At 35.8% G+C, this 13,151-nt stretch overlaps 1 protein-coding gene across 1 annotated transcript in view; it reads left to right on the top strand.

Annotated features, from left to right (window-relative positions):
- The window catches only part of FIG4 (FIG4 phosphoinositide 5-phosphatase), a 72,763-nt gene that overhangs the window by 57,985 nt on the left and 1,627 nt on the right, over positions 1 to 13,151 (top strand). The window contains exon 22 of the mRNA XM_082481325.1: positions 384 to 473. Coding sequence (XP_082337451.1) covers positions 384 to 473 — 90 coding nt within the window. The remainder of the gene's footprint in view (positions 1 to 383; positions 474 to 13,151) is intronic.

Genomic DNA, 13,151 nt, shown 5'->3' with positions numbered 1-13,151 from the left:
ACTTAAATCTGAAACTTGAGAGACTTTCTAGCTCTTCTGCTGATTTTTCCCATAAGCTATTCATCTGACTGACTTCTTTGAAAAAGACATAGGAAGTTGCTGTCTGTTTTGTGGGAGAGGAGGCCTGTTTCTATCCCATGACATACTAGGTGACATCCACCAAATCTTCTTCAAGCTAAAAGGACCTGCTGACTTCTCACATGCGCCTACTGTCAAGTTTTAGAAATTCCTCTTGTTTACCAGATAGGTAGATCATGATCAGTGACATATAACATGACTTAAAGACTCATTTTTTTTTCTTTCATTTTCTTGCATTTGCTGAATTTTTGGGGGATAATTCTTGTATTTCTTTGGTTTATATTCCTATCTACTGCTCTCCACAGGTTTGTTCAGCTGGGACAGAGTCAGCATAAACAAGACAAGAGCAGCCAGCAATTCTGCTCAAAACACCACTTGGATAGGGTTATAAATTTGTAAGTATTTTTTTTTCTTTTTCCCTTTACCCTGTTTTTGCTTTTGTCATTAGACCTGAAAAATCATCAAGTAAATTTGATGTTAAATTGTTTGAGAGTCATACTTCTGATGCTTTTACTGCATAGCATGAAGAATTGGGTTCCTACTTCTCCCTTGTAACTTAAAAAAAAAAGTGTATTTTTTGTGGTTTATTTTTTGTGGTTTGGGGGGATTGGTGGGTTTTTCTAGGTTTGGGGTTTTTTTTTGCTTGTTTGGTTTGTGGTTTGTTGTTATTATTATTATTATTATTATTATTATTATTATTATTAGTTTGGTTTGGTTTTTGGTTTGGAGGGTTTTTAGTTTTTCAAATGCCAAGATTTTTGTATTCAAAATTCTTAGCAATCCTGAGTTATCACAACACAAAGTGCTGAAGCTACTGAGTTTAAATGGCAATTTCTTCTTCCTGTGGTTACTTTTGAAAGCAGTAGTTTGAAAGGGATTGGTTGACTTGCGTATTGTTCATTAAAAAAACATTCAAAGTTGCAATTCAGTCTTTAGCGTGCAGTTACTTGAATTTAGTTGTTCTGAGAAGGCTACAAGTGCACTGTATTTGTTTTAGTGGACATTTGAGGAGTCTGGAGAGATCAAATGGGATATTTTTATATTTTTATATTTCTGGTGAGTGATGGAGAGAGTAGGGTAAAGTGGGAATTGATTCCTGCTTTGTTTTGTGCACTCGTCCATTTGTGTTAGTGAAGTCAGAGGATCTAGGCTAGCTTTAATCGGTATGCAGAGTGTTTTTACTGAAGAAAAGAGCATCTTGAATCTTGCATAGATGTTATTTTAACAATTAAAGTCTGCTACGTCTTCATCAGAAATATCTCCTTGGGTTTTTTGGTTGTCCAGTCTTTGTTACATACTGGTTGTATGCATTTGTCAGTGAGTTCATTTGTTACAATAGAAATTTTTGCATCTTGTTCCAAACAGGTAAGTAGGTGATGGTAGGTTGTAAGGAAAGATCAAGCTCCAAACGCTTCCTGTCAAAGAAACAGTTCTTGAATACTTTAATCCCCAAAGATTAGTGTGGGAGCCATATTCAACAGAGCCAGTTGTGGTGGGATGGTAGGAGGATTGCTCCCCAGGGCCATCTGCCATGTGGAGTAAGTTCTATGTATTCTGTTGTGAATGGAATAACTTTCCACTAATATGAAAAATAACTCTAACATTAAATGACAATAGGTGCACATATTTAATTTATACCAAAATAAGGAATTTAACTTTTCGTGATCATGGATTGATTGTTGCTGTGCAAGAATGGCCTCTAGTGATGGGCTAGATCATTTGAATCATTTCCTAGTACTCATATAAAAAAAGATATTATGATATTATCCAAACGCCATACTATTATTGAAGTGGGTCTTAGGATTTAGATGATCAAGTCCTATCTTCCCAGTTGACATCTTCCTGTACTGTAGGCAGCTTAAAGTTTCACCAAGTTAGGCTTTTATTTACTTTTGTCTCTGGGGTATGTGATCTCTTACCCAACAGCACAGCCACTTCCTAGGACTGCGAGACCTTTACTGCAATCCATTGATTTACAGAAGCCTCAGCTTTGTTTTCTGCACTGCCTCTAGTCCACCCCCTCTGTGCTGGGCAAGTGAGGGAACCTTGAACGTAGGTCTTACCCAAGCAGGGATGGAGCCTGGGGGTGTCTCAGTGGGGCTGAGGGAGCAGGATAACATGAAACAGATTTAATATTGTATATGTGACAATACTGCCTAATATCAGTGCTTAGTCATTTGGTATTATATACGTTTGAAGTGATGATACCACCATGCGTGGTTCATCATTAATAAGCTTATACTTCGTAGGTAAATGTGCCTGTAGTTTTATAATAAAAGGGAAATGGTTATTAAGAAATTAATGTATAATAATAGGAATACTTTTACTATCAACAAAGGTGATTTCCTTTTTTTGTAATTGCAAAATCTCCCAGCATGTTTGACAGTGTAGGAGATAATCATTCTTTTCTTGCCCCCTTAAGGTGGAGTAAATTATTCCACATGCTATGCTGCTTTAAAATGAATACAGTAAAGAGAGTCTATACACATAATTCTGGCGGGGTTTGGGTAGTCAGATGTTCATTTTTCTCCTTTCCCAAGTGTAATTTCCATGTGCTTCTGAATAGTGGAAGTGTAAAAGTCATAAAGCACACAACTCTCTACCTTCTCTCACTCCTCCTCTTGAAGTCATGTAGATCATCTTTCTCTACCAGTTCTACCAAGCATGCCATTCTGTGCAGATCTGAGAGGAAACAGGGTATCTTACAGTCAGTATTTTTTTTTCTTGCAAGTATATCTTTATACAGCTTTAAAAAAATTCTTCAGCTTTTGTTTTGCAACTTTTTAAAAACATTTAAATACTATTTGGATGATGATAGATTGTTCTTTCAAGAAAAGTCATAACCGTAGCTATTCTTTAAAGCATGTTGTTCAATTCTGAAAGAAGGAAGCTTTCTCTTATGAGTTTGAATTGCTGCTCTGAATCAGGAATTTTCTTGGAGAATACACTAACTTCTTTGAGATAAAACAGCACGAACATACTATACTCAAGATTAGGTTGAGAGAGGGTTTGCAGTTACAGCAGCTGAGGCACATCTTGCTCTTGTTGGACTGTATATTTCCTTGTTTCTCAAGGAGCACCTAAAGAAATTGAAAAATTATGGTAACTTGTATTTATTTGATGTTAGGTGCATTTTAAAGTGAAAAAAATCTGGCAAATTTGATTCTCCAGTGGTTCCTTCTAGATACAAATGCAATTAAACCCCATTTCTTTTAATGGTAAAATGAAGTACGCAATCTAAAACTTTGGTTTCTCATCAGCAGTGAGATACAATTTTGACTTAGGTTAGTTGCTGTTATTTCCACACTTTTCAATAAAATCTTTTTTTTTCTTTACATCTTTTTTCAATCTTAAAAAAAAAAAAAAACAAATGAAAACACCTCACAACCTTAAATCTTGTGGCCATTTTTAGCAAATACATAAAGCTAATATCGAAAGAAATATTTCTTATTTTTACAATGTCACTTCAATGATATTTATGAACTCAGATATGCATTGTAGAAATACTGAAGAGAAGCTTCTGGCTTAAATGTAGAAACTGTAAGGATAGATTAGAAGCAAAAATGGATACTTATACAGGGACTACAGTGATGAAGTGAAATAATAATGAAGAGGAGCGGAGAATGTGGCAGGATATTGAAGTTCCCCTTCTTGTTCATAGAAATTCCATGAAGGAAAAAAGGGTAGAATTTTAGTTAGAGCTAAACAGAGCTGGACTACTTTTAGCACAGTCTATTATCACGTATGTGAAGAGAGACTTTGAGTACTGTAGTGTAATTACTGTTGGCTGACACAGTGCACCTGTTCTTAGTTCCCTAGTACTCATTGTGTTATGGTATAAATAATACTGTAGAAAAAATCTACTCTCAATCACTTTCCAAATGTACTTCTTGCATCTAGGACTCTTGAGAAATTCGATTCCCTTCCAAACAGGGAATCGAGTGTTTTGAGTCACTGCAGCACTTTTGGAGAAGAGTGCTGTGCCCGTGCCCACTGTGGCCTATGCAATATAGCAACAATGCTTGTGAACCAACTTTAATTCATACATAAGTATCTACTCTCCTCTTCGGTTTTGCAGGGCACTAATGATGCTCAAGCAGGAGAACCTGGACCAGCATGATCCAGGGCTATGTTCTCCTTAAATATTTGAAACACATGCTGTGTCTTAAGAAATATATAATATAGTCTGTGTTTTCAAAAGTTCCCTTGATGTTAAATCTGTATTTTTTTTTTTAAATCAAGACTACCTAGATTCTGCTTGTCATCCAAGTGTTGATCAAAGATGACTCAAATTGAGTAGCAACTATCTATCGACAAGTTAGCAGCTATGTACAAGTTATATATGGGCTTTTTTACTGTTTGTTTGTGTGTTTATAATGTGCAGATTGTATACATTATTTTCTCACCAAGATAAAAGTAATGAAACAAATTTCAGTGAACAGTGGAGCACCCTATATTTTATAATCATAGAATTGTCTAGGTTGGAAAGGACCTTTAAGATCGAGTCCAACCATCAACCTAACACTGCCAAAACGACCACTAAATCACGTCCCTCAGCACCACATCTACCTATCTTTTAAATACCTCCAGGGATGATGATTCCACCACTTCCCAGGGCAGCCTGTTCCAATGCTTGACAACCCTTTCTGTGCAGAATTTTTTCCTAATATCTAATCTAAACCTCCCCTGGTGCAACTTGAGGCTGTTTTCTGTTGTCCTATCACTTGTTACTTGGGAGAAGAGACCAACACTTTTGTTAATTAAATGCTCTACTGGAGTATAATCTATAATACCACTATAAAATATCTAAGTAAAAATAGAGCAGAAAATTTTCTAATTTTAATGAAGTGTTTTACAACCCTAGTTACTTTTGAAAGCTGTTACCTCAGTTTAGAGCAATTCTGTTGTTCATTCCGTACTTCCATATGACTTTGTTAGCATAAGGTCTATTTCTTAGAGGATTAGATAAAAAATAGCTTTATATTTGTAAACATGGCATTATCACTCATTTATTACTGTACTAAAGTAAACGGTATTGAACTTGACATCTTTCTGTGTATTCACATCTTAGGAGTTCTTGGGGAGTTCCTTATGTTGAAAGGCAGAAGTAAATGAATAAAGGATGTTCAGAGTGTTAAGTATATTTATTTTTCATATTAAGCCCATGCGAAATATCTAGATGGTTTCTTGACACTGCTGTGGAAACAGTGAATCAAAAGGCGCCATAATTAGTCAACAATTCACTTGTGGAAATTACAAGTTATCAAGTGTGTTGATAGTTTCACAGTAGAGTGCTCTTTTGCATGCTCTCTGCTTCAAATATGCACCCCAATATGTTGCTTCACATCAGAAGTTAGATAAACTTAAATGAAAGGATTTATTCACAAAGTATGGAATTGTATGAATATTCATGGAAAATGTAGGTGAATAAATTGTTTATATTCTGTCATCTGTTTACACTAAGCTTAATCACAAAGGTGTCTTATCTAGTTGCTGTCTTCTACTGATAAGATGACAGTCGGGGTTTCCTTTTTCTTCAAAAATAACCAAACACATATTCTGCTCTTCTTGCTAGACAACCCTTTGTCAGAGCAGCATCTTCCGCAGGATTTTTTATCTGTAGTCTCCCCTTTGAAATCTCCAGAGAAGGATCTGAATAGATACTGTGGTTTTACCTACAACCCATTTTATTTCTTCCTTTTCTTGGAAACAGGATAGCTGTGCCTCTTAATTAAAACAAGCACTTCTTCAAGTCCCTGGAGATGTAAATATCTCTGTTAAATTTGGAGTCATCTACCTTACTTCCCTCCTTAACTAAAAACTCTTTGCCTCTATGATGGATGAAATCCTTTCCTGTTTGGTGATTATTTGGATTCATTTTACTTTGAGATGTCCTTGTACTAGATCTCATATTTAGCAGCTGTATTTTAAGAAGCGTGTATGATCTAAACCTCTGTATACCTCTAAATAAAATAAAAGTATGTAGCTCACTATTAGCTCACTATTAGCACTTGATTCAGAGCAGAGATGAGGGTAATTAACCACTTTTGGGTTAACTGATCCAATATAGTTGTGTTACAACTTTAGTTTCTCTTGTTCTTTTGACTCACATATATTCACTATTCTTGTATTCTAAAAGTAGCTTTAAGGATTAGTCTTCCTCACTTAATTTGAATCTTTCCTCTTTCTGACTAACAGTATTTTAAACAAAGCACTTCTGTGATTCTCCAGCATTTATTGCCTGTGAGAATTCTCTTGAAATTTACTGCTCAGGCTGTTTATAAATTACCTGGATTTTGTGTTCTGTCTGAAGATGAAAGATTGCCCTTCATTGAGATTCTGAATGGCTTTGGTACTGTCTGTGTGTTTGTCTCTTGCAAAATGGCTTGACTAAGCTGACTGTTATTGAGAGTATCTTCATTTTATATTCTGGAGAAGTGGTTTTAAAGTCACTGTGGGCACTTTCCTGAAAGTACTCGGTACTTCGTGTTGGCTAGAAAAGACAAAAGAGTATTGGGAATCAACACCACATAAAAGGAATCATTTTGTCATTTTGGGCTTGAATGCTCTGTTCATTTTTAGTCACACATCTCAAAAAGAATACTACCAGGAAGGCTCTGGGGAAAAGCAAAAAGTATGATCGGAGTTGTAGGACTCTCCAGAAAAGAGCTGGCTGGGGTGTGAAGGGAATAAGTAAGTCCATGTTGTGATGGTTTATAAAATCATAGAATCATAGAATGGTTTAGGTTGGAGGGGACATTGAAGATCACCTAGTTCCACCCCCCCACCCCCTGGCATAGAGGGGGTATGCTGTACTGAAGTTTGACAGGTGAAATGGTTTGGTATTATGGTTTAAGTAACAGCATTACTGGATTTGATGGGAGAAGTTAGCAAAATAGCTGAGCCAATTCTAACAGCTCGTTGCCACCAAGAGGGGGAGGTCCTGCTCTTTCCCTCCTTCCTTATCACATACTTTTTCAGTTAGTTGTTCAAGCTTTGCTACTTTCTCCAGTGCTCCATAAATCAGTTCAGCTCATCAGTCTGCAGCAAACTAATTCAGCAAAAAAAGCAAATAGTTTCCTGGTAGATTAATAAGATTATTTAGACCAGTGAAGGTCCCCGTTATCACCAGGGTCAGCCCAGAAGAGGCAGAGCCACAGGGTGAAATGCAGCAAAACTTTCTTATGTGTCTGCTGGCAATTTGTTAGATGGGGTCAGTCATCTTGCATAGCACCCTTTTGACAGACTGGGGAGCAGAGCATGTGCTTCTTCCAGGGATCTTGGGAAAATGGTTTGAACTCCTTGTGCTTCAGATCCCCATGTATGTAGGAAGAATTATCTTTTTCCCATTCATCTGTTCTGTCAATATTGAGCTCTGAACTTTTCAGATGAAAAAGCTTATGTGCCTGGTATTTTTGGTAGAGTTGTCAATTGAATGCTCTGTGTTATTTTAACAATGAAACTGTTAGCATTCATATGCGTCATACTGATTTAGATAATAATATTCAGTTATTGATGTCTGTTTCAAATTAAGAACCATAAATACATTTTAATTACCTGAATGTTCACACTTGACCTCTATATTTCCTCCCTATCTACACTGAATCCTGAACAAAACTATACATCTCAAATTTCATACCGTCCATTAATGCAAAAAAAAGCCTCTAACAGTGGCATGCATACCTTCAGAATATGTGAATTGTGATGAAATTTAGCCATCATCTGTCAAAACCCAAGGGCTTTTTTTTAACCTGAAAAAGTACTTTGAGCTATAAAACAAAAGTTCAGTACAATTCTGACGTGACAGCGACCTTGTTGTCACTGCAACACACATAAAAATTTAATTTGTCTGTATCTGCTGTCTACCTGGTTTAGCGTTTCCATGGGTCATGTATTTAAAGGCTAATGCAGTAGTCTCACAAGACTAGAAAAAAAAACATTTTGAGTTTTATAATTGGCCTTCAATTCTTTTTTTTTTTAATGTGTGAAAATATGTTCTGTTATTAAATTTGCCTTGTTCCAAATTTTAAATAAAGAACTATTGTGTCTTTTACTATAGTGATCACTGTTAAAATACTTCAGAGGTTCCATGGCTTGAAACTTGTGGGGTATTTTTAATTTTATTTTGGGGTTAGAGGGCTGATGTTTCTCACTTTGGCCTATGAAGTCTCATTTTGATCCTAACGTCAGCAGCATTGAGATCATATCCTCTAAAAATGTGACTGTAAAACATTCCTGTGAAATATGACAGGAAATCTAATTATTTCTATATTGTATATTATGGTTTTGTTGAATTTGGGATTTTGTAGTATTAAATCTCTAACTAAAATCAAAGAGTGCTAAACTATATGCAACCTTAGCTCATCTACTTTTAGAATTGTTAATGAAAATTCTCAGGACCCTTCTTCAACCTGTCCCTCTGTCTTCTCTGTGAATTGATAAATTTCTGTTCATCAATTTAAGAAAACTGTCTTCCTCAAGTAATCCTATTTGAAAAAGTAAGTCTAAGCTTTTCCTTTCCAAAAAGAAACACAGTATTCCTTCTTTTATTTTTTTGTGAGTTCTTCTGATACTTTTTTTTTTTTTTTTTTGTCCTGCACTACCCCTAGGTTACTTCGTGTGTTCAGTCGTTAAATTTTGAATTAGTTTGTGGTCAGCATGAATCATCCCTACTTAAGATTTATCTTTCCTCAGAGATCACCTTTCTGTATCAGATGTTCTGACCTTCTCTCATATTCCCTCTATTTGCACTGTAGAGAAGCGCCTTCTAATTTGGATTGTAAAATGCTCATTTAAATGTATACCTGTGTAAAGAGAGCCTCTTCTTTCTCTATCCTTTGAAACTGTACATGCCATTGCAGTTTCAGGTAGTTGTTGTGGGTCCTGAATGCAGTCCAGGTTTTGCTGCTGGTCAGCTGTGTAAGTTACAGAAGGAAAATTCTGTTGAAGGCTCTTTCAAGAGGATGGCCAGCAATTTGAAGGGATGCCATCTGGGGGGGAGGCGGGAGGCCCAAACAAAAACTCTGGATTTGCTCGAGTTTTGTAGGTCGGATGTATTTGCTTAGGATTGAAACAAGGCAACAGAGTACATTTTGTCTCCTTTAGATATACTTTAGAGCCTTGAGGAGAAAGAAATCAATGTTGAAATGAATGTGGTGGCTTTCTAGTGACTGCTGTATTTCTGAGAGCTAAGCACATCACCATGTGCTTTTCCTTCAAAGTATGGAACATAGTTGTTGTAACTGAAGATTTTAGTTGTATCTTCTTTTACTGTAGACAGAATGTTACTTTTGGTGAAACCATAACACCATGAAGCCTGTTCACAGGTGGGATGAAAATAACTGTACTTTGCATGTCAAGGGTGCTGTCCTTCACCACATGGTGTTTATGTTCCTATCTATGTAATTTTCATTGGGAGGCCATAGAGCTACAGGTCTCTAGGGAGACCTGATAGCCAAGTCATAAATAATATGCTCTCCTTCATGACTCCGTTGTAAGATAGTAAACTTATTAAGTAGATTAGATTTTTACATGAATAGTGTTAGAGAAATGACTTTAATTAAATGACTGGATAATATAAGCACTCTACAAATAGTTACAGCTTAATACAGGGTTATTAATCAAAATTGGCATGCTGTTCTTTCAATATATTTTTATCATGTTGAAGCAAGTAAGTGGAAAATTGGGATTTTGTTACTAAAGGCTCAAAATTAAATACACTTTGCTGTCCAATTTCCATCGTGCCTTAGGAGATGACTTTTGACTCATTAGTGCTTCAGAAATGTCATGTCTTTAGAAACAAATCAATAAATAGAGAAGGGATCAAATTAGTGTTACGGCTTTGGTTTTTTTACTTAATTGTTCACTTGCTAGCGGACCAGACAGGCCAGCTACATTTGAGTAAGCGACATCTTTTGGTGTTAGTAACATTGGTAAGTTAGTACAGTGTGCTGCTGTCAAATACCATTGCTAGAGTCTCAGTTCGAATGCTTTAAACTAGATAAGTAAGTACCTGCAGAAGCTGTGGGTGCTTTGAAAAGCAATCTACTTTTAAAGCATCTAGATATAAATTTAGATAGACTAATGTTTGGTACCAGGTCTGAAAAGACCCAGCTTATTTTTTTAAGAAGAATTTGATAGTGATAATGAGAAGAAACTATCACTCTTTCGGCAAAAAAAAAAAAAGAAAGAAAAGGTTAAGTATGACAGAATTTCCATGGTATTAGTCATAGAGTTTACCAACAGAAACTAAAATAAAACACTGATTTGGTGAGAGCATAATAGCACAGGTTGAAGTCTTCAGAAGAATTTCAACTCCTTTGAAATAAGAGTTTTGTGTTGTTTAAGAGAAACATAAAAATCGTCATATCATCTAAAATAAGGAAAATTAAAGATGTATTCTATGCAGTAAGGCTTCACTTTAGCTTTACTTTTTTCTCTAATTCTAGAATGGCCAAATGTTTCTATGACCTAACCTAGCAAATTCTGTCTCCATCCTGGTAAAATGTAATTTGGTTTTAAGTACACAGCCAAACAGTGTGATTTTATTGTCTCAAATACCTGTATAAGTAATTCTATCATTGCAGTCAAAGTATAATCAACTGACTTTATTGCTATGTAAAATGGAAAAATACAAATTTAAATATGAAATTGAAAAATATTACTTTAATATTGAAATCTTTTTACTTTTTATACCATATTCCAGTTGTAGTAGAATATTAGGCATACTATATCACATAACACATTGCAGTCATTCTATAAAACTAACAAACCATTACATGATGAAACATCCGAAATCCAACATATTTTAATAAAATAAAAGACTACAAAATAAGGGAGCAAGTTTTTTGGTTTAGAGACAGTGAAAAACATTAGTTTATGCTCATAATGCATCTACAAGATTATTACTGCATTTCATCTACAGAAGGGGTCTGCCATCATTTGAGTGTTCCAGTTCTTCAAAGTCATTGTTCCTTGTTTTTTCCCTTTGAAAGAGGAGATTATACACACACAAAAAAAGTTCTTGTCTCTTGAAGAGCACACAGATAGTGACTCATGACTGTGGCTTCTGTGGAATATGACAGCGATGCTAATATCTGTCTACGAATCTTCATTGCATTTGGGCTGGTTGATGTTTGCTTTTGGAAATGGTGAGCTTTGACAGTAAGTTGCTGCTGTAATTTCTTGCCTGGGAAGTTTTAAGCCCAAAAATATGTGCATGTGCTCATAAAATATTTAACAATGGCATTCTGACTGTTTTTCAGCCACTGGCACTGGCTACTATTCCAATATAATATTATGTAAAGTATTTAGAAAATTTGTCTTCAGTAGCTGAAATAGTAGCTGACAAATGAAAAGCTAGTTAAAAATATCTCAGGTATTAAATACAGTTTTGGTCCTCACTGCATTATCTAAGAGGAAGGAGAAGACCTTGGAACTCTGCATAAATGGCAGACTAAGGTGACAAGGTTGATCAGAAAATAACTAGCATATGAGGAGAGATGGAATACACTTGGTTGTATGATAGTGATGTGGAGGAGACAAACAGAATGACTGTTCACCATTTCTCCCAGTGTAAGAATTACGAGGAACCAAGGCCCATGGTTACAAGTGAATGGAATGTCACGTCAGACACAAGTAACGGAACTTATTCCCACAGGATTCTATGAGTATCAGATACTAGACAAAACAGTGGAAACCTGTGGAAATGACTTTTCATGAAACAGTACTATAGTTTCAAATTTTTCCTGAGGTAGATCCTAAATCCCATTTGCTCAAATACAGGAGGATATACTGGAGAAGGGATTGTTAAGTACCTGTTCTGTTTTAATAATCTGCCCTCAAAAATTGCTGGTAGCTACTCCATGAGACAGGCTAATTGGCCCCATGAAATTTTGGTTCAACCTAGAAGGAAAGATCTGATTTAGAGAAGTGTTCAGTGTATGTGGTGGTAGGAAGGTGAGTCTCTAGAAATGAAATCTTTGTGTTGTACTGAATACTTGGGCAGCTTTTTTATAGAGAGTATTTATAAAGCAGCAGTGTTTTAGTAGCTAGCTAGAAAGTAAATTAGCTTTTCCAGCTGACATAGGAGCTAAAAATGTATGAAACTGATGATTTAGAGAATTATTTAAAACATTAATGTCATTTTTTTTTCATAATTGAGAAAGAATTTACTTCTCCGGTTTAGTATTTATAGATGCATTGCATCCACTGTTCTAGATAATTATAGTTCTGTCGGATCATTTTTCCCTAGAGTTCATTTCAAACTTTGATTTCCTCTAAATCAAATAGTATTGACAGCAGGAAAAGTTAATGCATATGTTACCTTCAGGTGGCAACGTGTTAGTCTTTGAATGTTCTGTTATGGAATCCAAACTGATCTGCTATTATACAGGTTAAGCATCTATACTGTTCAGTGCTGGGAATATTTTATAAATAAATTAGTAAAATACTGCTGGGAAATGTACATAGTATATTTGTGAATACAGTTTTCACAATAGCTGAAGTGCTTTAAAATGAAAGTGATTTACTACACAATACTTTTAATGTTTATTAATTTATTATGTATTGTGTATAAATAGTTCTCTTGCTACCTTGCAGTTGATTGTGGAGAACACATTACTACTGAAGTGTTTGGCTTAGAACCATAGAATATTATAAATTGGAAAGGACCGTGGAGGTCATCTGATCTCGTCCACTGCTCAGAGGAGGACCAAATTAGATGAGGTTGCTCAGGGCTATGTACCCTTGCATTTTGATTGTCCTTAAGGATGGAGGTTCCACAGCCTCTCTGAGCAACCCATTCCAGTGTTAAACCACCCTCACAGTGGAAAAAAAGTTCCCTTATATCTTATCAAAAGGTTCCATGTTGCAATTTGTATTCCCTTTTTGAAATTTGTCTTTTAATCATGCACTCCAAGAAGAGTCTGGCTTTACGCTATCTATACCCTCCCATTAGGTAGTTGCTGACAGCAAGAAGGTGGCCCTTAGCTTCTCTTCTCAGGGCTGGACAAACCCAGTGCTTACAGCCTCTCTTCGTATGCCATGTGCTCCAGCTCTCTAATCATCTTGGT

This window comes from Vanellus vanellus, assembly GCF_965231255.1.
Source record: "Vanellus vanellus genome assembly, chromosome: 3".
Taxonomy (NCBI): Eukaryota; Metazoa; Chordata; class Aves; order Charadriiformes; family Charadriidae; genus Vanellus; species Vanellus vanellus.
The sequence above is the reverse complement of the archived record's forward strand: the minus strand, read 5'-3'. Positions and strand labels throughout refer to the sequence as shown.